General features: G+C 37.1%; 1 protein-coding gene across 1 annotated transcript in view; it reads right to left on the reverse strand.

Annotated features, from left to right (window-relative positions):
• Positions 1–3,824: 3,824 nt before the first annotated feature.
• Positions 3,825–27,704, reverse strand: part of LOC138704836 (GTP-binding protein Rhes-like) — a 377,948-nt gene continuing 354,068 nt past the window's right edge. The window contains exons 3-4 of the mRNA XM_069833141.1: positions 8,740–9,010; positions 3,825–4,290 (exon numbers count right to left, since the gene is read on the reverse strand). Coding sequence (XP_069689242.1) covers positions 3,964–4,290; positions 8,740–9,010 — 598 coding nt within the window. The 3' untranslated portion in view covers positions 3,825–3,963. The remainder of the gene's footprint in view (positions 4,291–8,739; positions 9,011–27,704) is intronic.

A 27,704-nucleotide genomic window follows, 5' to 3' on the forward strand; every position in this document is an offset into this window, starting at 1 on the left:
TTTAAAACAGTCACGGATACACTTAACCAAAATTCGACCAGAATGGAAAAATCTATTTTAACAAATAGGTTAGTGAGGTCCAACGTTTGTGCTACATGAAAGATATTACGTGTGTGGAAATTATACTGCTCGAATTCTTTAAATGGGAATCAATGTCAACACTGAATATCAAATGCAAATTCTTTGGTAGTAAGGTTACTACTAAAAGAATATTATATCCATATATGCACTCCACATTAGAGTGAGAGATAATTATTGTGAAAACAATAACCCTCCTACAATAATATTGACCACACTTAAATTGCTTATCTATCTGAAAAGCAAAAATAAAATTTTGGAAACTCTTTTCACACATACTAAAATTAAGTGTATTTAAGTGTATATAAATTATAGGAAATACGTATAGCTTACACTCATACCTGTAATATTAGTTTATTACGTTTTCACAACGGAGTTCCAAAATTATATCCTTCGAATTTCAATAAAATATATGGTGATCAAAACTTATCAAGTATTTTACGGAATATTCCAATTTCCCCGTCAACATTTCACTGGTTCTACATTCGCAATTGTTCTTACGTCGTATACAGTCTGAAAGGAAAAACACTGCGTAAGGTTATCTTTTCTGTAGACTAGGGTCCTCTGGATTCTTCTGGTGAACATTCGCTGGAGCAAATAGCAACATAATTCCTAACTTTGACACCGACTTCTCTTTTGTGAAGGTATGATAACTAGGTCTAGGATTTTGATGAAATTTTATCTTTTTTCTAGTAAGCCAGAAACATATCTCTGCTTTAGTATTTATATGTTATGTGATAAACGAAGTGTTTTAAGACATATTTGTTAGGGAATTTTTTGCATTTTTTGCCTGTTTCAACTCATAAGAGCATTTTTTTGTTTTATTCGGTCATTTTTTAGACATTTTCATTTAATTTGGCCATAAATCCCCATTATTAATGTCAAATACTGTTTATTTCCTTTGATATTTTCTCTACATATTTTGTCAATTAATACCTGTTATTTTGTATAATATTTTAATCGTTTTTCTACACAAATATTGCCATTTTAACATAGTACACCCCATGTAATGGATCAGTCCAACCACCCCTTCAATATAGACTTCTCTGTGCCTGCTAGTTCCGGGTAAGAGTGGCCTTGTGGTGGACTACATGGAAACTACATCGGGTAAAATAATTAATTAAAGTGTACTACGTAGAAAAAATTATGTAAAATTGAATAAACTTAAGTGTTGGCGCTAGAATTTAATTTGATTACTAGTCTAAATATCAAATAGTACAAAACCTCTTTTCCTACTAAGCCAGTTATGTAAGATCAATTTTTAGGGCATTTTAAGGGCACTATTTTTAAGATTTTTAGGTCATAAATGCATTGTTTTTAAGAATTTTTTCGTGATTTATAGGTCATCAAAATCCTAGCCCTAATGATAACTATAAAATAATAATCTATTAACAACACATTTTTGGGTCTCTTCGTCGAGAACAACGAAAATCGCTTTTTGAAAGCAGGTCTTTTCGTGATCAGAGAAATATATTTCAGAGTTAGGAAGGGAACAAATTATTAAACGTATGAGAGCATAATAATGCTAAAATAAATACATTTGCAAACATTTGTTGGAACTAAACAAAATTTTAGTTTATTTTACCAGAAAAATGTATTTTATTCATTTTACTTCACATACGTATATCAGAGATCAACAAGCAGAAGAATAATAGAACGCCTGAGAAAAAGACGGGTAGACAATTTTAGATTAAAATATATTTGTCGCCGGGACAGACTGAATTGGCCTAAACCATTTTCATAATGATGACTTCGCTCATATTTCACAGAGGTTAAAAATAGTCACTACTTTGAAAATTGTATGTCAAAGCAAAGTTGACATAAAAACCACTTTACTATTAAATTACTGGTAACACGCGTGTTATCTGGGTGCCTGAATGACCTTCAATAAGAGCCGATCAATTAAATTGCATTACACTATCTGGTTTATCTATTTGCGATAAAGTTGCGTAGATGCAGAATAACCACGAAGTCTGGTTCACAGTTACGCACTTCTTGGAGTGGAAAGTACAGAGTCATTACTATATATTAGGACCGATTTCACGGCATATACGTCGGCGGACGATGGAAGAGATATTTGCCGGGAAATTGTTTGCCGTAGTGACTCTGGAAAAGTCAGCCTTCCTATCTTCAACTTCTTTCAAAGCATGCACTCGTGAATATCGGTAGAGTTTGAGTTGTAATAGACGTGTAGCATTTCTCATAGAAGATACAAACACGTCTATCTGTTGAGATAATTCCCTTTGTGATTTTTTCGAAGAGTTATAATTCAGTTTCTGTTAAGACACATCATCACTTAGAATGTTTCCTGTCAAACACTGAGCCCAAAGTTTCAAATTTTCTTCACTGGCTTATACATGGTAGATCTCGAAGGTGAGGTACAATTATTGGGATATTTTTCAATAAGTTATGTCCTCTACAAGTATGTCTATCACATTCATACTTAAAATAACTATTACTCGAGAAACATAATTATTCTTCTAATGCAAATGACGGACCATTTGTATCCTTACATACTAGCACGTTATGACTGCGTACAGAAAGCAAGGAACCCATATATAAATGAAGCGGACGAGTTTATATTTCGAAGGGAAGTTGGTAGAAGAAAGCCTCGTGACCACGATGCTGTATCGGCAGGCGCGAGATGCTGTGCAATCGGTCTTGATGTGCAATTATGATCCGGTATATGCATAACTGTTTGGGATTGGACGTTGTATGTGTAATACATACGAAACTTTTACTCAAAATGGCCTAGGATATGATCCTTGTCAGTGCTAGAGTAATTTCGTAATTCGCTGTAGTTGTTTTACAGCCCATAGGTGTTCGATATATTTAAAGTTTACCAACGGTTATATCACTGACGTGACCAAAGTCGAGGCATACATTTTTATAGCGTTAACTTGATATTAAAAGATAAGTTCTAATTTCATACAATCGTCTCTAATCAACAGTACTAAAATCACTTTTCCGCTCAGCACAAAGTAGCGAAGTATTTACAGATAATTACAAAACATATTTAAAGCTTATGGGCATTTTGAAGCACGTCAACATTACATTTAGAAAACGTTGGACTTCACTGGACTTAAATTACTGGAATATACGTGAGCAAGAGTAACACATCTTACAGACTAAAGTGACATTTAATTTCCGTTAGTACGATTTTATTTTCAAACAATTAACGGCTGTAATTTGACCATTTATCGAGTGAAACAGTATTGACCGTTGTGAGACGAATTGGACTCCATCGAAGAAGGGTGTAATATTTAACGGTTTACACAAAATTATCGATATAAAGACGAATTATTATTCTGTGCTTCACAAACGAGGTGAGCTTCAATTTCATTACATAATCACTTGAAAAGCACAAAATATATAGAGGAAATTATTCCAGAATATTGAATATTTTAAAACCAACAAAATATTCTGACAATAATTTTAAGATGTTCAAAGACTTGTAATCTCCGTATTTTTCGATATTCGATTAGATTGCATTATTTTACTGCCATTCTTTCATGTATTTACCAACCTTAAAGCTTTAAACTTTAATCTTTCTTATATTTGAAACGGCATTGTAATAGCCTATGTATTTCGCTTTATCTCAAAACGCTGGCCGTATTTTGAAACTTTTAATTTTATTGGTACTTAGCCATATTTATTTGGCCCTGTGATGGACTTCCTTTCGCCATCTCTTTACTCAATTGGCTTATAACCATTATTGTCATCTTACCAACAACATTTCTACTCTACATTTGTAATTCTAACCTACATATCTGTTACTCAACTTTTCCTTCCGTCATGACGGTGTACTTGCTTCCCCGTAGAGGTTACAATTTTGCCAAATTCAACGTGGCACCAGATTTACTCGCCATCTCGAGCTAAAAGCGTTCAAGCCACGGTACAAGAGTTCCTCTTGAGCATGTGCTTATTCTTAGTAGAACCACTTCCGCCGACATAGTTGGGCAGGGATTGTCTGCGCCTGCGCACAGCAGGGCTCAGGTTGTAGCGGACCTTGGCCTGCACGAGGAGCTCCTTGAACACTTCGATGATGTTGAGGTTGTCCTTGGCCGAACACTCGACATATCCGCATTCCCAGTCGAATAGCGCGATTGTTTCTGCGATTTCTCTGGGTACAGCACGCCGTCCGTTCTCTGCGAGGTCCATCTTGTTGCCGACTACAACGATGGGCACACGCATTCCCCTGGAGTCCAAAATCTGAAACACAAAAGTACCGAAACTTTCAATTTGGGACAAAAACACTCTATTGATTCAGATTTTCTTCCCGCAACCCATGCGTCAGAGTTTTTGACTATATAATACATTTTTGTACGTATATGAGGCACTCTGCCGGCGGAACTAGTATGGGGAAAATGGTGAGATTTGAAATGATTATAGCTCGGCGTGCAATAGTCGGAGGCGAACGGCAGTGTTATTGCGCAGTAGGGCGAAAAAGTACATACGTGGGCTGTGATAGGAGAATGACTTATCGGGGTTACGCGTGTGAGGTAAGATAGGAATGCGGTCGAAAGCGAGGTGTAAATTACCACACGTTTCGCGCCATTCCGGCTATCGTAACTCAGTAACCGGAGGCAGGGTTGCCAGATGATTCCAGACCAATGTCGCCAACTATACACCTACAAAGCGCCAGAAAGTAGCCAATAATCTCTGAAGTTGATAGTGAAAGGAGTAACAAACTTAAAAATAACCTACAGTGTAATTATGAACATAATCATTCATGTTCACTAATAAATTTGTAATAATTTTATTGTGAATATTATTTAATACACAGATTCAGGATCATTAAGTGGCATTGTTCAGCTATGATACTTGCATTTTGCTGTTTGTTCAACCTGTATTCGGTTGTTTACGGGTATTACATACTTTACAAATTACTTCATTCGAATTTTTCTGTAGCTTCTTGGAGCCAGCCTGAAAATATTAATTTTCTGCATTAGGTGTGTCTATAGCCTAATGGTGCATTCTTAAAAATTGCAGTGATTTTGAATTATGACTAAATACCGGTACCGAATTTTGAGGCTTGAATATATAATTTTAATTAAATTACAATTATCTTTAGCCCAGGGCCGCTTCTCCTACTCCTTGTTATACTTTCTGCACCTCTCATATTTGAGCATCTTCTACATAAACATTGTTATCACAGTTAAAGAAAGCAACCAAGTGAAAGAATCTGCTAACAGATCCGGTAAATCGTTATTATTAATTAACGGCTTACTGTTCAACATCATTTCTATTAATTATCGAAGTTTAGAAGTAAAGCATAGAAATGGATTACATGTATCTTAAACTAAAAGCAATAAAATCCACTTATTTAATCCATTAATGTATTATGTTTATAAGCATTAATTTCACTTAATTATATTATTAAAGACATCGTTGTAAATCACAGATTCCCGTGTCATTGCCTGAGAAGCTTTCTATGCAACCTTGAACGTTAGTCTGCCGTCTTTCGAAAATTAAGGGGAATACAATAACTGACAAATATTTACGTTCCGAAGAATATTACGTACAAGGGATCACAGTCAGTCTTGTGAAAAAAAAATGTTTTATTTAAATTATTTCTATAATTTTAACATTAAAGACGCCATAAAATAGCCAGGTCGCCAAGTGGAAATTTTCGTCGCCACAAGGATCATAAAAGGCGACAGAATGGCGACAAGTAGCCACATCTGGCAACTCTGACCGGAGGAGCTACAAGCATGTTTGACCATTCAAACGATTCGTAAAGGACAGATCTTCAACAATGCAAAAGTAACGGGTAATTGTGACATAGTGAAAATTTGGAAACATGAATAAAAAATATTCCGACTCCATTTCAAAATGTACAAAAATTTACAAATAAAGTATTCAAAATTCTATAAGATTCGTGTGCCGAAAGGAAAACAGTAAAACGTCCAACAGAATGTGGGGCCACTCAGTGATGCCGAGAGCGGTGGCGGCAGCGCTGTGAAAAGGCAGCCGATTGATTACTAAAGAAGATCGATTGATTTAAAAAATCAAAGGCAATAATGCTAATTTCACAAGCAGTCAAGAAATGGCGGAGGGGTATGTGCAGAACCATAACGATAGAAGCCGTACGATTCCCAATCCCAACTCTGTTCTACATGGACAAACTCTGTTTCATTTGTTACAAGACATTCTACGTTGCTGACGTACCTCCGGTACAACTACTAGATTTTTTGTTTATAAATGTAATACTTTTGTGAAGATGATAATTTTTGGAAGAACAGATAGTTAAATAAAATTATGTAAGAGGGTTAGTAATAGCAATGGATAACAAATTGTACGATTTGAGTGTGATTGTGGTAGCAACCGATAAAATATCTTCTAATGAAATAATGACGACAATGAAGGTAAATTTTGGTAGTAGTGCGCTATTAGTTTTAAAATATGGTTATACAGGGTGTTTCCGGGCTAGTATTACAAACTTTCGGGGATGATGGGAAAGGGCACATGTATCAATTTGAGATGAGGAACCCTGGTCCGGAAATGACCGAGTCGAAAGTTACAAGCAAAAATAGTTATGTGGAAACGAAATAATTTTATTCCTCTGTACACCTTATTTATGTGTATTTATCTGTACATCTTACACATACTGTGTTCATCTGACGTTTACGTTGTCTACTTACAGTATTCCGTTCAGTGCGCTGTCTGAAGGGTAGGGACAGGAAACTACACTAAAGCAATGCAGATAGTGTAATGTGTAACGGACATGGTCGGTCCTGATATGCACGTCTGTAGACAGCAGTGTAGGCTATGTGTACAAGTTGCAGTGTCCAGTCGATCAGTCCTAGTGAAATGGAGGAGTACACGAGAGCGGAATATGCAGACCTGATTTTCGAATACGGATGAGCCAATGGGAACAGTAGACAAGCTCATAGATTGTATCAGGCCAAGTACCTACCTAGGAGACATCCGGCCCATACCATCTTTCCACGACTGTTCCAAAGGTTAAGGGAAGGAGGGCACGTGGTGCCAAATTACAATTCCATTTCCACACAACTATTTTTGCTTATAACTTTCGACTCAGTTACTTCCGGACCAGGGTTCCTTATCTCAAATTGATACATGTGCCCTTCCCCATCATCCCTGAAAGTTTGTAACATCAGCCCGGAAACACCCTATAGCAACGGTGGAATTTATAACAGTGGCTATGTATAGCCTACATACTCCATGGAATCGAGTGAATATGATCTCTTTATAATATTTAGAAATAATTTGATTACCGAAAGGTATTTTTGGAATTGAATACTGGTTGCTGTCACAACAATAAAAAAGTGTACAGACAGTAGAGATCAGTTTCTTGATATTAATTTTGAGAAATAGATGAGCTGAGCGAATGAGAAATTAAGACACCATACAAAAATTAAACACATACGGATACATTCTGCTAGATGAAGTAACAGAATGTCAACAAAAATTATTGGAACATCTAGAACATGGAACAGTGACAGATTTCTGAAACGAATCTTCAGCGACAGAAGTGAGGGGAAGAGAGAGAGAGAGAGAGAGAGAGAGAGGCCGCCTACAGAAAGATAAGAAGAAAGCCATGAAAACGGAAGGGTTTAAAAGGACTAATATTTGGAGCTTTTGATGATGATGATGATGATGATGATGATGATTATGATTATGATGATTACAATTATTACAAAAATATTCGAAATAGTTTTGGACTTGTTGCATGAAGGAAGAACAAATCCTGGTATAGACGAAACGGTCTTCAGGAATTCCGAAGTCAAAATGATCTCTTCCCCTAAGACCCTCCCCCACCTCAGACAGTAGCGCGGTAGAGGTGAAAGGAGAAGAGAGGTGAGAAAGAAATTACCACAAGGGTAAGGTAACAGTGCAAATGTTAACAGTATTAGGTTCTTCGCATCAGTACGTTTATGGCGATATTGATGTTGGTATTGATGATTGATGATTGATGGTGATAGTAAAGACAACAGTAATGGTAATAATGATGATGGAAGTAACAGAGGTAATGATGGTTGCTGTAGTGACTATCAAAATTAGGAGGAAAAGATGCAGAAGAAGAAAGATGGGAATAAAGTCCGGTTCTCACGGTGCTTGTTTCTGTGATGTATTGCATGCTGGGAGCGCTGATGGCAGTTCTGCGTGCTTGCTTGCTGCAAATCCTGCTCCCTGGTGACTGCTTTGTTAGCTATCATGCTGGATTTCAAGATTAAATTGCTTGCTATTTTTTGTGTTAGTTTGCATGCTGGAACCAAAAATGATAATATAATATCACCGGTGGAACCGGGTTTGTTGTTTTCCAACTATTTTCTTTTCTGTATTCCTTAGTTTCTAAGAAACAGCAATTAAATATCGGACTTCAGCTGTTTCACACTTCTGATTTAATTACTTTATTACATTTACTATTGTTAATGTAGGACTTTAGTTGTTCTTCACTCACGGTTTAGTTCCTTTTTCATCATGAGTATTGGCAACTGATGAAGCAGCAGATGATTTTCCAATTTGAACTGTGAAAACAGCCAGCTGCGTGCGAACGGTAACCAACACAGTAACAAACACGAGAGCAGAAGCGTACCCATCAAAGCATCAAGCTTGCTGGCCAGCAGAAAACAAACACCGTGGGAACCGGCTTAAGAAACGGGAAGCGGATAATAACAGTAAAAGCGAACACACCTGGTCCCTGAGCCGGCGCACTTCTTCCCAGGTCTCAGCGTCGTCGATGGAGTACACGAGGATGAACGCATCGCCCGTGGATATGGAGAGTGCGCGCATGGCTGGGAACTGGTAGGCGCCCGACGTGTCCAGGATGTCCAGCGTGAGAGAGGCGCCGTCCTGCAGCTCGTACTCGCCGCGATGCAGCTCCTCGACTGTTTCCCGGTAGCGCGCCAGGAACTTATCGTATAGGAACTGCGAGATGATTGACGACTTGCCCACGCGCGCCGCTCTGCAAAAAGCCGCTCACACACATTAACATATGGTTTTATGGTTATTTAACAACGTTTCATCAACTACTAGGTTATTTAGCGTCGATGAAATTCGTGATATCGAGATATCTTGGGAGGTTAGGCCGAAGATTCGCCATAGAGTTAACTGACATTTGGCTTACAGTTGCAAATATCCAAGTAAGTAATCAGCTAAGTGGGAATGGGACCCATATCTGAGGGCAGCTGCGGATCAGCAGGCAAACGTGTACATCGCATGCCCTACAGTAGTCTACTACCATGCCTGGTCTAATATGAACCATTTACAGTATATTATACAGAGTAATTCACGAGGATTAACCGTCCTTTACGGAGATTATTTCTGAAGACATTCTGAGCAAAAAATGTCATATAAACATAGTTCCTATTCTCAATATTTTCAGAGTTACACTAATTTAAAGTTGTTTGTAAAATACGTGTTTTCTTTAGTTTGAAGGTAAAAGAATAGTAAAAATACAGAATTAACCATTCAGAAGTATCATTTCTTTAATTGGCAAGTATCATGAAGCTAAAAATGGGTTGTGAACTCCTTAGTTGCTTCGTACAGACATCTTTTTTCCATTTTTAACTAGAAAATTGCATTATTCTTATTTTATTATTATTATTATTATTATTTATTTATTTATTTATTCTGGTGTAGTTAAGGCCATCAGGCCTTCTCTTCCACAACACCAGGAATACAAAAATTATTACAAATCACACCACTTCACCGACTTAATTAATTGCAGTTCAATTTTGTATCCTAATTTACAGTCCTGGAGAGTTTACAACACATTAAAAAAATGTCGCTGTCCGCTTGAGTACACTTGGCCGCACGCTTGTGAACGGCACTCGTCGCGCTACGTAACTGCATACGGATATCTTTGATTTCCGTAGCGCTCGCGCTGGCTGCTGACTGCACGCTGACCAAGATCACGCGTTCACAGCAATGCGTTCCAATAACGAAACGTAACTCTGTAAATATTGAGAATAGGTCCCTTTTTTATATGACATTTTTTGCTCAGAATGTCTTCGGAAATAAGCTCCGTAAAGGACGGTAAATCCTCGTGAATCACCCTGTATAATATATATATATATATATATATATATATATATATATACATATATATACATATATATATACATATATATATATTTTTTTTTTTCAGAATTTAGAGGATATTTCAAAGTCCTATAACTTTGTTAGGATTTAAATTTATACAAAAATAATATTATTACGTTAATAAAATAATAGGTTTTATTTCCACATAAACTTTTCTTTTAAATTATTATTCTAAGTTCCTTGCTATACAAAATGAATTAAATAAACAGCAGTTCAAACTGTTCTCGAATCACATCATCATCATCATCATCATCATCATCATCATCATCATCATCATTTACAAATTAATACCGGAAATTAATGTTTTCTCTCTTCAAACGCGAACTTATCTTATGTGTCGCTATGAATGTAAGAGAGATTGCCCCACCGCGCAGAGAACATAACTATTAAAAATAACATCACGGAACATAACTTGCAAGCTTTCAAACACAGAATTATTATGTGCTACTAAAAGTAATGAAACACATTGTGGTCTCTATTTAATTTCTCTGTTGATAATAAAAACAAAACATTAACAATAGAAGGAAAATTTCCTCTCGAGTGCGGCCTTCAACCAGACCCTGTACTCTCGTTTTCGTTTGACTATCGACATATTACGTCTGTTCTGAATCCTTTTACCCTCGGCTACACATCTTAGTGCCGGTTGTGACGGTATTTTGCTTCTTATTTCTTGGCACGTGTGAAATTTTCGCTACTACTCTCAAAAACTGGATCTTGTAATTCTCGTAATTTACTCGTAGATAAATGGTATTTTTATCCGTCTATAGCATTGTCCTTAAGTACAAAACTAAATACTGCTTGGTTCCATATCTCAAGTCACTCTGATGCAATCGGTCCTGACTCATACCACGGGTCGCTCTGAGATTCATTCCAGAATCCGCAAAGGATGCACGTGAATTAATATTTTTTATCAAAATCTTAATGCAGGGTTCGGCAGTTTGTTCTGATTAGTTTGGTAGAGCTGTAAAATGAAATGAGAATAGGAAAAATGAAATGTTGTCAAGGCAATATGAACTTCCACATGCAATTTTGTTAATCATGGATGCTTGGCCAGTTAATGTACGCATTGTTGTGCTATCAGTTTATATTGAAAGTAAAACCGTTGATCAAACACAACGTCGATTTCGCCGTGAGTTCAATGTTCAGAGACACGGTAGAATTCCTTCGAGGAAAACAATAATGAGTTGGTAACATGTTTAATACCAGAGGCACTTTACAACCTTCTTTTCATGGTAGTAGGCGTTATGTTCGTACTCAAGAAAATATCCAAGGAGTGAGATTGATTGTGCAACGAAGTCCATCATGATCTGCAGTGCTACATGCCACGGCTTTGCGCATATCTGACAGGACAATTCGTCGGATATTGCACAAGGCCCGTACTGCCAGGGACACACAGCGATTGATGAGAAATTTCTTCCTAGGAAGAGATATCAATTGGCCGGCTCGATCCCCAGATCTAACAGCTCCTAACTTCTTTTTGTGGGGACACTTCAAAGCAAGAGTGTTTCAAACCAGACCACACTCTATCCAGGATCTGAAGAACAGGATACAGGCTGAAGTACAAGAAATAAACGAAACCCGAGGTTTATTGCAAAGTATTATGAACAATTTTCGTGTAAGATTACAACAGGTCATAAGATACCAAGGGGATCACTTGAAATGTGTAATTTCAAAAAGATGAAGACATTCCAATAAATTGCATTATTAAAACTACACACTGTTATTTTTTAATTTTTAAATCTTACAGTCTCCTTACAAGAGCATGTTGAAACTCGTCAGAACCAAACGCCGGACCCTGTACAAGTTACTTTAAGATAAAAAAGCACGATTGTACAATTCAAATCAATCGGAAGAAATTTGTTTCATTATTTTATTGCGTAGTATATGAATTTAAAAATAAAACTAAACAGGGTGTAAAAAAAAAGTATGTCAAAACATTAGGTACATATTCCTCACATGTAAAGGATGGAAAGGAAACACGGGTCCAGAAACGCTTTAGTTTCTTGTTATACCTCTTCTTCTAGAACTCTGCTTACATTATATGTTGCGCAATATACTGGGTGTTCATTTCAAAGTGTGTCATGACGTCACTGTTGTGAGTCAGCGATTTGAAGCGAGTTTCAGCTTTTATGTCAGAGAAGTTGCCTATTAATAAAGGCGTTCAATCTGAACTTGAGAACGTGTACGGTATAACTTGAACGTCGTAGCAACAGATGGCGGCCTGTACGGTCTGTGTGTTACCATAACCTCTTTCGAACTGTTTTGCGCGGGCAAGTCGTACGCAGAGTAGGCCTATTTGTTATCAACGGTTGCATACGGCAACATTCCACAACACAAATCAAATGCTCCGTGTCCAGGTTACTGTAAGTTATTTTACGACGCTTTATCAACATCTTTGGTTATTTAGCATCTGAATGAGATGGAGGTGATAATGCCGGTGAAATGAGTCCGGGGTCCAGCACCGAAAGTTACCCAGCATTTGCTCATATTGGGTTGAGGGAAAACCCCGGAAAAAACCTCAACCAAGCAATTTTCCCCGGCCGGGAATCGAACCCGGGCCACCTGGTTTCGCGGCCAGACGCGCTGACCGTTACTCCACAGGTGTGGATCTCCGTGTCCATGTTGACCGTCCAAGTTAATGTCAACAAATACGTAAGTAATCGTCTTAACCCTCTTCCCATATCCCGACAGTAAGAAAAAAACTCACCTAAGTACGTGTTTCCAAACAGTTCACATTCCAGCCACTACCGGCGTTACCGTGCGTATCGGCAAGTAGCTTTCAGAATGAACGCCGTACTTGCCAGGCAACTTCTCTGGCACATAGGTAATACGCCTTTGCGGAAGTGTAGGAAGATTGAATTCTCTAGGCTCATCGGCTAGCCACATGACGGCATACAGCGAGCCATGACACACTTTGAACTGAACACGCAGTAGTGTCGGATGTCATCACACCTATCGTGTAACAACCCAAAACCAGAACGATCAGTTTACTGCTATCCGGTAAAGCGAACTTCTGACGCAGAAAATATGTGCATTAACAACGTTGTGACGTCATTGTATCGTAACATAAACAGTCACCTGGTCGATTGCAGCGCCCTGACTTACAAGGTCAAGTTGGGAGTTCGCCTTGCAGAGTAGTATGTAGACGCTCTGGTTTATCTTTAGTTAAGATGTTTATTACAAATGGAGTGGCGCTATGTACCGTACAATCTGTTTTTCTGTGTTTCCCACAGCTCTGGTGTTCAGTGTTCTCTTATAGGGTATAATGTACACGATAGCTGTGATCGCAAAAATAAAATAGCTTTCGCATGATGCATTGTATTCATTCATTCATTCATTCATTCATTCATTCATTCATAGTGTTCTGCCTAAGGGTAGTCTTTCACTGCAAACCCAGCATTCTCCAGTCTTTCCTCTTTCCTGCCTTCTTCTTTGTCTCCTCATATGATCCATATATCTTAATGTCTTCTATCATTTGAAATCTTCTTCTACCCCGAACTTTTCTTCCGTTTACCATTCCTTCCAGTGCATCCTTCAGAAGGCACTTTCTTCTCAAGAAATGAACCACCAATTCCTTTTTCTCTTTCTGATCAGTTTCAGCATCACTGTAAGCAGGGTTTATTAAAAGAGCTCTCACAAGGAATTAAAGCGTTTCCGGATCTATGTTTTATAACACATTTTCATCCTCTGCATATATTGAATGTTTTTCTAAAGTTTTAACAGGACTTTTTTGTTATACGCTGTGTATTTTGTGGGAAAGGGAAAATCATTTATCAAAATAAATTGTACAATTATACAGAATAGCTTCTACTCGAAGGGCAGATTGTGATGAATTTTTCCTCATCCGAGGAGAAGGATTTCAAGAACAGGGATTTTAGAAATTGACAAATGAGCACTCCTAAAATTGTAAACCTTCCTTGAAGTTCTTTAGTTAATTTCTGAAGAAATCTTTCATTATTATTATTATTATTATTATTATTATTATTATTATTATTATTATTATTATTATTATGTAAATCAGACTTTCAGGTAATAGCTCCCTGTGAAGCAGACTTGAATAATTTCAAGGGAAAAATTGTTTTTGGGCTGGGTATCGATCCCGGGACCCTTCGCTTAGAGCACGAATGCTCTACCGACTGAGCTACCCAGGAACCATACACGACACCGTCACAATTTTTCCCTTTATATCCACACAACTAAACTGGTCTGACAAGACGCCAGAAACCCAACTTAGAGTGCACACAAACTCTGTGTGACTTAAATTATTCATTCATTATTATGCTGAATATGGAGGGGAGGAATTATGTATAGAATCCCATTGTAAACCACTAATATTATTTAACATTTAGCCTTTTTTCATTTAAATATCAATTCTCGCAAAGAAGGGAACAGTATTAGAATTTATTAGTCTGTTAACGACGCTCTACCAAATACTATCTGAAGGATGGAATTAGCGAAAGTGAGATGGAATTTAGCGAAATGAGGGCGAGGATTCGCCTTACAGCCACGAAAAACTTCGGAAATAAAATTGTACGCTGCACCAGGGACACACCGGCTCTTAGAATATGTCACACAGTTTCGGAAATAAAACTACAGTTGCGTTGGCTTCAACGTTTTATTATTGTTTCGGTTTAAAAATGGACAGTATGAATCTATGATAAGAGAAGTAATTAATTAAGGGCATGTAATACATTTTCTTTTTATAATATGAGACCAAATTCCGAAATTAGACCCAGCTCCCAAGAAATTTTTCACGTAGTTCACTCAAACTGTATCGTACATGCCTTTGTCTAAGTATTGCAGAACTAGCGATTACAAATCACACAGAACCGTAACTGCTCTTGATGCTAAAATATGACTGATAGAGGCCGAGGGGCACGGTTTTTTTTATAGGACGTAACTTCGGCGCCCTCTCGCACTTAGCGAGGGAAGGTAGAAACATTGGACATGATCATGCAAGCGAGAGTCCATCTCTGAGCCTCTCACTAACCTATTTTCGTCTTCCTCAGGAACGGTTTACTTTCTGGGATAGACAGGGGGGTATGCGTTAGTACGTAGTTGTGCTGTGCAGTAGCATCTCATGCTGTGTTACTACCCGACGAAATATATCAGTTATATCTAAATTTATATTATAGCAATATGATTTTGTAATAATTATTGTTCTTTTGTTATTTATTTCATTAATGCTACACGTATGAAACAAAATAAATTTTACAATTTGAAATTATACGTCAAGTTTAGGGAACTATGTTTTCTGTCACAATATTACAAACTCCCACTCCTTCCCACTTCCTTCTCACCGTCTTCTGCTGGAAAAAGAGGACTACTTCCATCCTTAACCGTTCTTTCCTGCCAGTTTATTTGTTTCTCGGAGGCAAGTGCCAACAGTCTGGAGCTATTCTATACATTGATACATGGCCTAACCAACAATAGCATTCAGCTGCGGCTCATAGCCTTGATACCCTTGTTACAGTAAATATTTGATATTCTGCGATTTTTCTTTCACCATGGATCAATCCCGGAACGGGTGTCCATACTGTGTGCGGGAAAAGATTTATTATACGTCGAAAGGACGCCATAAAATAAATGCAGGATACTGATGTCAATTAATTTTTTTATGTGTTACAAAATCATAATCTTTATTGTTAATTCTAAGTACAATCTTAGAAAAAGTACATTCCTAAAAACGTGTTGTCGCACAGAGAATTTGAAGTCCTAGGAAGGGGACAGTGCGCATGATCATACATACAACGAAACAAAACTAATTTTATTATTGTACGTTCGCTCGGAGAATAAACAGGGGAAGGTGTGTAATAAGTGAGTAAGTTACTGAAGCAGTGGTTGTTACACTACTCGATCGACACGCGACTAAGAAAGTAGCGTTGCAACATCTACTAGAGTACGTTACTTAAACGTCCCACTTGCGAACTATATTTATTTTCACTAATAATATTTGTCATTCTTGTTAGACTATTATTATTGTTATAATTTTTGTTAGTATTGTTATTGTCATTATTCATATTTATTATTATTATTATTATTATTATTATTATTATTATTATTATTATTATTATTATTAACCAGTCAGTGAACGGATCATGAAAAGTTATGTAACTGCATGGTTGGGTCTCTCAGACCCATTTTATAAATATGATAAAAAGTATATTTATTTGAGTCATATATTAATAGTTTCATTCTCATATGCAGTTAATATCATAAAATTTGTAAATTTCACAAATTTCAGTGTAGTATAACCTACAACAATTGAGTCATATATATTTTCTTTACCAGTACAACAATTTGCAATCTGTGCCTTGCGTCTTTTTTTGCACTGCATTTAAAATGATGTCCAATGTAGGGAATATGTGGTTGTTGTAACATACATAAATGGTGCGTTGTATTATATCACGTCCGAAATCATCAAGTTTCTTGAATTCGTAACTGTTTGTAATGCAGTCTGAGTTTTCTTTTCAGGAGTATTATACTCGGTTATATTGATAGAAATTATTTTCTTCACTAATGATCTTGAAACACCGTAGCGCGATCAATTTTTGCATTAGTGAATCACATTTGCCTTCTCCTTCACTGACAAATACGTATACATTTTTATAATATGTGCAGCTTGTCTTTCTAATGAATGATCTCTTCCAACAGGAGAAGTACGAACATTACAATTATTGTCGTCATCACTATGTTGTTCACTCTCTTCAACAGAGTCCCATGGTCGCCACATATTTCACTAATTTTAATGTACACTAAGAAAACTAAACAGATAATGCAAACTACGTGCACTTCAAGTCGTTACAAAACTGGAAATCATGTGGTGTTTACCTCTGCGTGGAAGGAAGGAAACAGCAGTAACTTGTGTGACCTTGTGTGTCACTCTACCTTCAGTCCCCACCCCCTGGTTTTTCTCCGAGCGAAAGTACAATACCTCACTTAGGTACGGGCACACGTCGCTACTTTTGCAGCACTGCAGTGCAAAAAACTGCGCAACTCTCGTACTGCGACGTGTGAACAACGGTGCAACCCGAAAAATAGCGGCTGCCAAACCTGCTGCCCGCTACTTTTCCATGCTGCGAGCAGCTTAGAAGTAGCGACGTGTGAACAGGGTTCTCAGAGTTGCAGCTGTAGCATTTTTGATATCGGTTTTGTTGAAACTTTTGCTGCGGTTGCGACCAGTGTTGCCACCCAAATATGCCAATGATACTTTTATTGTTTGGATATATTTTAATGTTAGATGTGATGAAAATAAATTTTTTGTAACAGTTATTAAATGCACAACACAGTGACGATATAGGCTAATTCATTTTTTAATTTTTCGTAGCGTAGTTTCAAACAGGAGGGTTGCCAACATTGATTACGTGAATATGCTGTTGGTTATCATTTAAGTATATACGCCTTTTTAAAAGCTTTATAGTAAAAATAATGTCAATTTCTGAATACTAGATACGACAGAAAAGCAAATAATAGATAAGGAAGCTTTCGCATGAGTTTCTTAATAATGCGAACATAACCACAAAATGTATATTGAGAAGTCAATACGGAGATGGAAACCTGCAGCATGACTGCGGCTGCAAAAGTAGCGCCTTGTGTGTGAACAGACTCGCAACCTCCAGTTGCAACTTTTGCAGCACTCGGGTTGCGCAACACGAAAAGTAGCGTGCAGCGCGCTACTTTTGGCTTACGTGTGAACATGACACGCAACTTTTGCAGCTTCAGTACAAAATTTGCGCAGCAAAAGTAGTTATAGGTCGCGCCAGGGATTTTGGCAGATGGATTTTCTTATTGTGAACTGGAGAGCTAGTCCTCACCGCTGCAAGATCGGCTGTTATCTCTGTCGCAGTGGAATGGGTAGGACATAAGAGTAAACATGCACGCCCGAGTATTTGTGCACTCTGGACAGACACCTCCAAAAACTAAACAAATATTACAGTAGTCTATATGTGTCTTTGGTATTCCCAAGAAACTTGTTCAATTAATTAAAATTTGTCTCAATGAAACTTACAGCAGAGTCCGTATAGGTCAGTTTCTATCTGATGCTTTTTCAATTCACTGCGGGCTAAAGCAAGGAGATGCACTATCACCTTTACTTTTTAACTTTGCTCTAGAGTATGCCATTAGGAAAGTCCAGGATAACAGAGAGGGTTTGGAATTGAACGGGTTACATCAGCTTTTTGTCTATGCAGATGACGTGAATATGTTAGGAAAAACTCCACAAACGATTAGGGAAAACACGGAAATTTTACTTGAAGCAAATAAAGCGATAGGTTTGGTAGTAAATCCCGAAAATACAAAGTATATGATTATGTCTCGTGACCAGAATATTGTACGAAATGGAAATATAATCTGCTATATATATATGGAAATATGTATGTATATGGAAATATGTTAATCCTTAGTCAATAGATAAGACTGGGTTTTACGAAATACGAACATTAAGGGATGGAAAATGGAAGGCAGTAATGATCAAAGTAATTATACCGATTTATTTTTTTTTAACCAGCAGACGTGCAGCCTTTAAATTTAAAACAAAGATTCACTCATAAAATTGGGTTAGACTATTCATCTCATCTCTCAGAATTGTTTCTAAAATGTATAAGGAAAGTAAAAAAATTCAATTTCATGTAGGCTACTCCCTTGAATTAACTTCAGTTCCCCCCCCCCCCGAGCAGAGATGAGAGAGAAAGAAGTCGACGATTTTAAAAATTCACTAAACTATATTTAACTATAGACGTAAAATTTAAAATGAAGGTTACTCTCTACAATATTGGTTAAACATTCTTAGATTTTTTTTAAATACCATATCTTATGGTACTGATGAAAAGGCAGAAGGGAGTGAGAAATCTCATGTCATCCGATCTCGATGAAAGTCGATATCTGGGGGTCTTTGTAATCACAGAGTACGAATAAGGTATTATTTAGTCAGACTTTGTCCCTAAAGTGGTGGAGTGGGGCAAAAATGGGTGAAAATTTAAATTAGATATCTTAGGGGGTTTCGAGACGAAAATTACGAATAATACAATTTGTGCGAATTCAATATAGCAGTTTCAGTACTATGAATTATATTTAAAAATATTAAACATCGGATATCGCACAGGTAACACATGTACAGTATTTAAGGAGGTATGTAACACCTTTTGATAGTAGGCCTATACATTTATTAAAATCCAAAGTGTAATTTCTACATATTCTGAATGAATGTTGTGCTGGAATTTAGTATAGTCATCAGCCAATACCTCTAGATTAATAAACAACTTTTTAGAATCCATAAAATACAGTATTTATTGTGAATGGTAATTACATTTTTCAATTGGTGCAATTTGTGCAGGGAAAATTGGTTTGTCCGATATTTTGTACGATTTCGAATATTTTAAAATGCTTTCTTCTCTGTTCTATTCAAATGTGCGTGTGAAGAAATTATTGCCCTTGTAATATCCATTACAATCCTATTTATTATACTCTTATATAAATCTAACTTCCGCAGTATGCAATTTTACCCAATTAACCAAATTATATTTTGATTATTAAGAAGAATCGTAATTTTATTAACTTGAATTGTCGCACCACCAGTAGACGATCCCTAGATTATTACTGGACAAATCTTGTATATTGATCTGGTAAGGGTAGGATTATATATTATATATGCGCAATGGAATGCTTTTTCCTTTTAATTAAGAATTAATTTAATTTAGAAAATGTAGGAGACGTATTGTAAAATCATTGCGAACGGAAGTCATTTACATTTATTAAAGGTAGTCTTTGAGCAGGACTGTACCGTGGTGTGTTTCATAATAAGGATAATTGATATGAGCTGCTGTTATGAAAATATGAACGACTCAGAATGTTATCGCATGTCATTCTCGCAGCTTATACAAACAATATAGGCTCGCCTACTGGAAATTTCATCGAGGTCATCTGCCAAAATCGGTGCCTCCGACTATACGTGTGACCGTACCTTTAGTCCTCCTCTTGTGAACCAAGTCACTCGTCCTCTGATCATGCGCACTGCCTCCTTTCTGGGATTTATAAAGTAGGCCTATCTGTGTGATAAAAGTTTTTCTAAGACTGTACGTAAAGTTTATGCAGGCCTAAATTCGTCTTAAAGTTATAGTATACACAAATAATGTTATTTTTTTTTTATTTTAGGTTATTTTACGACGCTTTATCAACATCTTAGGTTATTTAGCGTCTGAATGAGCTGAAGGTGATAATACCGGTGAAACGAGACAGTGGTCCAACACCGAAAGTTACCCAGCATTTGCTCATATTAGGTTGAATGAAACCCCCGGAAAAATCCTCAGCCAGGTAACTTGGCCCGACCGGGAATCGAACCAGGGTTACCTGGTTTCACGACCAGACGCCCTAACCGTTACTCCACAGGTGTGGACCAATATTTCTTATTGAAAGACAACAATTTTACCACACTCTTCAGTGTATAAATAATAATAGCCACAATCCTAAAAATTAACACGATTGCGTTGTCCCGTTCCTTTCGCTGTACTACCCTATGGAGTCTATTCGTGACAGGATTATACGGAGCGGTAATTTCTCGTTGTCTGTACCAATGATAACTGTGAAGTATGTAGAAATTGTGAAGCGATAAGATAAGCTAGAGTACCCTGGGGAAACCTCAGTACCGACCATGTCCACTCAAAATGAAATTTATTGCGCCACGATTTCAACCAGACTCTTATGAAACTCCACCGCAAGTGACCATATGTATGACCTGTACTCAACAGAAGCTGAGAGCCACCGGAATAGCTCAGGCGGTAAACTAGTTTGCCTACTGATCCAGTCTAATCTCAGGCGTGAGTTTGATATCAGCTTAGGCTGACTGGACTGTACGAGTTCCGTCCCTTGGTCAGTTCTCAGGTGGAGTTCGTCCAGGAATTCTATAGAGCATGGTTGAGTTCCATCCCGAGATATAAAGAGTAGTGTTGGAATTCCACCCCTATGCAAACAACGTTTTCTGTTCCATTTTGCAGACTTAGGACTGCCTGCAACTGACTATGTAGTGCAGCGGTGACCAAACCGGGTATCGTAATCACATCGTGTAATCAAAGACATTCATACTGGTAAGGGGAGTTTCCTGTACATTACTCCTCGTCTCGGTCGCGTACTGATTGTAAGCAGTGTCGGTACCATGTCGCTCTACAAACCCTCTGTCTCCTCGAGCAGGAACAGAAGGTTTCGTACAGAATGCGAAGAGGAATTTTATTCGCTGTTCTGTCGGAGAAAATGTAATATGTTGCTTTGCTCAACGGTTCAATTAGTAGTAGTATATAGAAGCAACATCACAGGGCATTACTCTGAATACACAGGCATAACAGGTATTATTATTATTATTATTATTATTATTATTGATATTATTATTATTTATCAGCAAGTGTTACCATAATTCTTATATACGTGCCTCAATATACAGACCTACATCTTCTCTTGAATGATAAAATAATTACTATGCCATATCTCCATTTTAGTTACTTTTTTAATCTTTTGATGACTATTATCAGTTATTTGCTAGTTATTAATTTAATAATAATAATAATAATAATAATAATAATAATAATAATAATAATGATAATAATAATAATAATAATAATAATAATAATATAGAGAAAATGATTGAATATTACATGCTAGTGTAGTAATGAAACGAGCTATTAAACTCCAAGAACTGAAGTCAGCCTTAAATCATAGTCATGAAGAGAAAGATGACAAATGTAAGGAAGCCAGCTATCTAGTGGCGAACGAAATAGCTCGTTCTCTTAAGTTCCAACGAAGGAGAGTTTTATAACATCTTAATGATTAAGGTGACTGAAATAATTTGTCCAATGAAAGTTGTTAATTAATTTTGAAAAAAAAAAACTGCGCATTTCTCGACTAAATATCCAGAAGAGAATTAAGGAAATTTCTGATTGTGTTCATTAGGAATATTTAAAAAAACAAACAAACAAGAAAATGTTTATATTTTTTTATTGGTCCTTGATGACAGTAATGAAATTACCAGTACAGCAAAACTTGCCATTTTTATTCGCCGAGTTGATAAGGAACTCAGTGTTAGTGCACGAACCACCACTGGTTGTAATTTTCATGCCATGTACCTCCCCCCGTCTCCTTGCTTCTTAGACTGTCTCTCGCGTGTAATCACTGCCGTTCGAGTTTTGATCACCGCTAATGTAGGGCCTACTAGAGAATATTTTAGAATCAAGAAACGGCAATCTAAAAGTCAACTTTAGGTAGTGCCCAATTTCTTAGTCATCAAATACATAATACAGAGTGAACTGTACGTAATTTCATTAATTTCAGAAGGTTATTCTTTGAGATATTTCAAACAGAAAAGTTTAATACAGTTTTGCTCGTTTTTGCTTCCCTTTTGAAATAGTTGTTTTATATGAAACATTTCATAGAGTGTTTTGGAAAAGTCATTGATTTAATTCCCAATATGCTCAGCCAATTTAAGGAAGCGCTATATTATGATAATAAATTATTGAAAGAATTAAATGTACAGAAATTTGATCGGAATAAATGTAACTTTTGGTTCTGTAAAGGAATTTTAGAATGTTACATTTGTTCGCATCAAATTTCTGCACATTTAAGGGCCAAAACTAAAATTTCTTCAATAATATATTATCATAATACAGTTCTCTCTTCAATTAAATGAACATATTGGGAATTAAATCAATGTCTTCCCCAAAACACGCTACGACATATTTCATATAAAACAAATTTTTATCTCAAAAAGGAAGCAAAAACGAGCAAAATTGTATTAAACTTTTTCGTTTGAAATATCTCAAAGAATAACCCCCTGAATTTAATGACATTACTTAAGATTCACTCTGCACAGGTTTATCTTTTTCTCTAAGATTCTATGCTTCAGAACTGACAACTGAAGTGGATGAGATCCCAAAAGATGTTATCAGCGGGATGTATCCACACGTGGGAAGACTTAATTTTATTGTCAGCTGGGCGGGCAGTCCAAACAAAGAGGACAGAATTCCATTAATTAATGAAAAATATGGGATGGAACCACTTGATTTTTATAAACACGCAGCGGGAAAGGAACTGGAAGCCCCAGGGTTGATAACCTGGTTAGAGTTTTTCGGGATGTTCCCCAACTCTAGGGCGAATATCAGGTAATCACTAATCAAACACCCGGCCTCACTTTCCCAAATACCACTTGGCTAGCTTCAATTACATCGACGGTAAATAAACTAGTATTTGATACAGCGTCGTTAAATGAACGACTAAAAAAACAAGAGCTGATGACTGGATGACGAAGTTTAAATTATGAGTGAAGCAATTTACATTAACTACTCTAAGTTATACAGTACAAGATCATGCAGCGAAGTCTGATATTTCCAAGAAAATGAACTTTCTGAAAAAAAAAAAAAAAAAAACACAGAAATGTTCATTTTGTTGAAATCAGAAAATTATTTTCTATGACTATTGTAAGTATTTTACCTTCATATTAGTATAGCGAAAGTAATAGGCCTACGTACAAATTGAATGAACTGATTCTGTGATTTGTGAAGATAGGTAAACCCCGACGACTAATAGGTCATATCATTAGAAACAGACTTCCGAAATTTGTATGTAATAAAATTATACAGGGTTATTCATAAGTCCGTGAGACATTTTGAAGTTTAATAACAAATAAAGTATGCAACAGATCATGATAAGTGGTATGCCGATAGAGAGAGAAACTCTCCAAGTTTTTTTTTATAAGAAAAGCCCGCACTTAGTTACCATTATTTATCGCTGGATGGCAGTAGTAGCAAAATGATGCTTACTAAACGTGAGCAATCGTTTTGTATATTGAAATATGCAAGGACCTGGTCAAAGATATAAAGTAGTCGATTCCACTGACTTGCTCATTGCGACGAAGCAACTTTTCATCTCTCCGGAAAAGTGAATCGGCACAATGTGCGCATATGAGGGACTGAAAATTCCCGCGCAGTGATAGAGTATGTACGAGACTCACCTTCTGTCTTCTGTGTGATTTAGAAAGAGAAGGTGTATTTTTCTTTGTAGAGCCCACCATCACTGGGATGATTTACTCAGATATGTTACAAAACTGGGTGATACCTCAGATGAAAGAAGACAGCAATGATTACATCTTTCAAGAAAATGGATCTCCCTGTCACTATCACAACAATGTGCGAGAGTATCTTAATCAAAATTTGCTAAAGAGATGGATCGGACGCACATGACGAGAAGATGACGCGTTAATGAAGTGGCCACCTCGATCACCGGATTTAATTCCGTGTGACTTTCTCTTGTGAGGGGTTTGTGAAGGATATTGTCTATGTGCCTCCGCTCCTCGTTGATCTCCAGGAACTTCGCCACCGGATTACAGCTGTCATGGCTCTGGTCAACCGTCACATGTGGAGCATGTATGATGCGAGCTGGATTACCGCATGGATGTCTTCAGTATTAGCAAAGGTAGACACATAGCATATGTGAGGTATGTAACAAAACTTGAAGTAATTTGTTATTCGTTGTGTAGTTTAGTAGTTATTAATTTTTAAAATGTTTCAAGGACTTATGAATAGCCCTGTATTTGTCCCATACATAATACTAATGAGTATCGTGTTCAGAGAGCTCAACTTAAGTTACTCTAGATTGTTGCGCCTGTCTCCTGTTCAAATGCCGGAAACGTTAATCACTGATCTTATTCATTCCAGTGATAATTCCAAAATAAGAAATATAAACAGTTACACTATACTTCTTCGCCCATCAGAGAACTTCTACAAGCAATTTGTAGACAGATTGACATGACTAGTAATGCTTAACTAGACAGGCAGCATTTCTTTATGAATATTATTTGCTGCCATATCTTTGTCCCATAAATAATATTGTACATTGGAGCGCTGATACACAACGGTATACTCGTGCAGAGGTACCACCATATGTCAATTGCCGCTTCTTTGTTTTACTTTTGATGCTTGTGCACACATCGATCACCCTGATACCTGGATAATACTGCTATTAAGTGATAACAGCTTTAAAAGCTCCTGTAAAAATGTAGATCATTAATGCCGACTTGTCTGTGTGTAAATGAAGTTGCATATCTTATTTTTTTTGGTATTATAAAGAATTAATTTGCATGAAATTCAGTAAACGGAAGTTTACCTTCTTATTTGGGTGTGTAGTAAATAATTTCATTTATGTAAGTTTTGAAAAAATCATGGCAACATGATAGTGAGAACTGGGAACAGAAAAAACACGTAAAAAGTATAATGGTATAATTTGTGTCTTTTCGTCATTCTCGATTTGTTAAAGGAAGGTCGGCTGTCACACAAATTGACGGCTGTAAGATTAAACCAAAGTCTTCGTCCTGTAGGATTATGTTTTCCGCCTGTAATAATAATAATGGTAATGTATCCAGGGATAATTATATTCCTGGAATGAATAAAAATTTGCTTTTCATACGCTCACTTTCTTTCCAGGAATCTCCGCGTTTGATGGCCTCTCATCTTCCTCTCCTTTACTGAGTTTTCCTTTTCATATGTTATAAAAAGTGCTCTTGTGTATTTTTACAGCCTCAACGTTCCTCCCTACTGCTTTATTTACTCACATAAACAGTTACAGAGTACATTGTGAAGTTACTTCTCATGTTAATCGAGAACCACATTATACGAGTAGATCATATAATGGACTTTCATATACGAGTCTTTGATATTCTGGTGATTGTACATACTATTTTCACTGTTCACTCGTCGATACAAGGATAGCCATACCTCGTCCCAAGAAGAGAAAACAAAAACTAATTGTGGATGTAGAAAGGTGTCATTTGCGGAATGAAAAACTAGTTAAAAATGTATTCCACTGTACAGGTTCCTGGGGTATAAAGCTTTCAAATCGGTAATGTTATATGGATACAGTTCCAGAGTAATTTTGTAGCACGTAATTCTAATAGAAGATCTCCCGTTTGTTGGACTAGCTTTGAGAGAGATTTTCCCGGCGATCACCCAGTGCCCGGTATGGTTATCTTAGAAATGGCGAGGATGAAAGGTATGTTGAACAATAAAAAAGAATCCAAGGCGAATAAAGCGAACACATGGAGAACGAGGTAAACACGAGGAGAATCAGGGGAACATGAGGAGAACCAGGGGAGCATAGCGAGAACCAGGCAAGCACAAGAACTAGCAGACTTTTGAAGGACCACAAGGACAGAACTCGAGGACCACAGGTGGTCCGTGGACCATAGTTTGAGAACGCTGACTTAACACAACCATATCATCTGCATATAGATACAGTTTCACATCTTCAGTTGCTACCCTCTGAACCACATGGTGAGTAACCAGACTGAACATTATCGGACTCAGAGGGTCCCTTGTAAACACCATTCGTTTGTGTGATGTCTGCCGATTCAAGAAGACCGTCGCTGCTGTTTATTACATTTGTTTTCTTGATGTTCTTTATGAGGCTGAAAAACTGATCTTCTGGGCCTAGCACCTACAATACCTATCTGGAAGATCAAATGCGGTGTTTCCCTGGTTTTGTTTGTGCTACCCTGGTTCTCCTTGTGCTTTCATAGATTTTTGTGACATTCTGAATACCGTATCGTATCACTTTACTCAGCTGGTTGAGCGATAGTGTTGCCACCTATCGGGAAATTAAGCTTGGAATGCAAAAACTCTCTTATTCCATGGAGTAAGTGGAGTTCTGACTTCCACGAGTTTTAAAACAGGCCCCAGAATGCAGATGAATGTCGATATTAGTGTATTCTTGCCTTCCAAGCATGCGGGACAAATTAAAAAGCATCATCCAGCCCAGAACTCAATTTTGTCAAAAATTAGAGTTAGTGGGTTTTGATTCCCCTGTCTCAATTGCAAAAGTATTACACTTAATTATATTTTAGAATATGCTACAAAAATTATAAATTTGCTTTCGAAGGGAAGAATAGTAAGGTGATCCGCGGAACTGTTCTGACTTAAAAAGGTGGTCCTCATTTCAAAAAAGTTTGAGAAACACCGTGTTAAGTAACAATAGGACCTCACTCCAATAAGCACTCAACAATCTAGTGGTATGGTCCCAGGATAACGACATGGAGATATACCAGAGCAAAACGAAAATAATGATGTTTCGCAGAGGTAGAAAGTTATCATCAAAAGACGAATTTATCTGCGAAAATCAAAGTCTTGAAATATTCAAATATTTCAAATACCTAGGGGTGACCTTACAAGTAACCAGAGTCACGTTCATCAGGCATATTGAGGATAGAAGAGTCGCGGCAATAAAAGCCACAATGGGGATACGAAAACTCAAGTCCCTATCACTCGGAAACTCAACTGCATTATTCAAGCTCAAAGTCGCACTAGTAGCATCATACGCTATTGAGATAATATGGTCGTACCTGAGTTACCAAAACCTTAAAACTTTGGACAGGGCTAAGACCAGATATATAAAAAGAACACTCTGCAGCTCGAAGTTCGCTCCATCCCGACTTGTATACTGGCAGGAACAACGTCCTTCATATAAGATCTACTGGCCACTTACAACTTGACACCAACCCCAGCCGGTACAGGTTTTTAGTCGAACGACGC

Source organism: Periplaneta americana, chromosome 8, assembly GCF_040183065.1.
Source record: "Periplaneta americana isolate PAMFEO1 chromosome 8, P.americana_PAMFEO1_priV1, whole genome shotgun sequence".
Lineage (NCBI taxonomy): Eukaryota > Metazoa > Arthropoda > Insecta > Blattodea > Blattidae > Periplaneta > Periplaneta americana.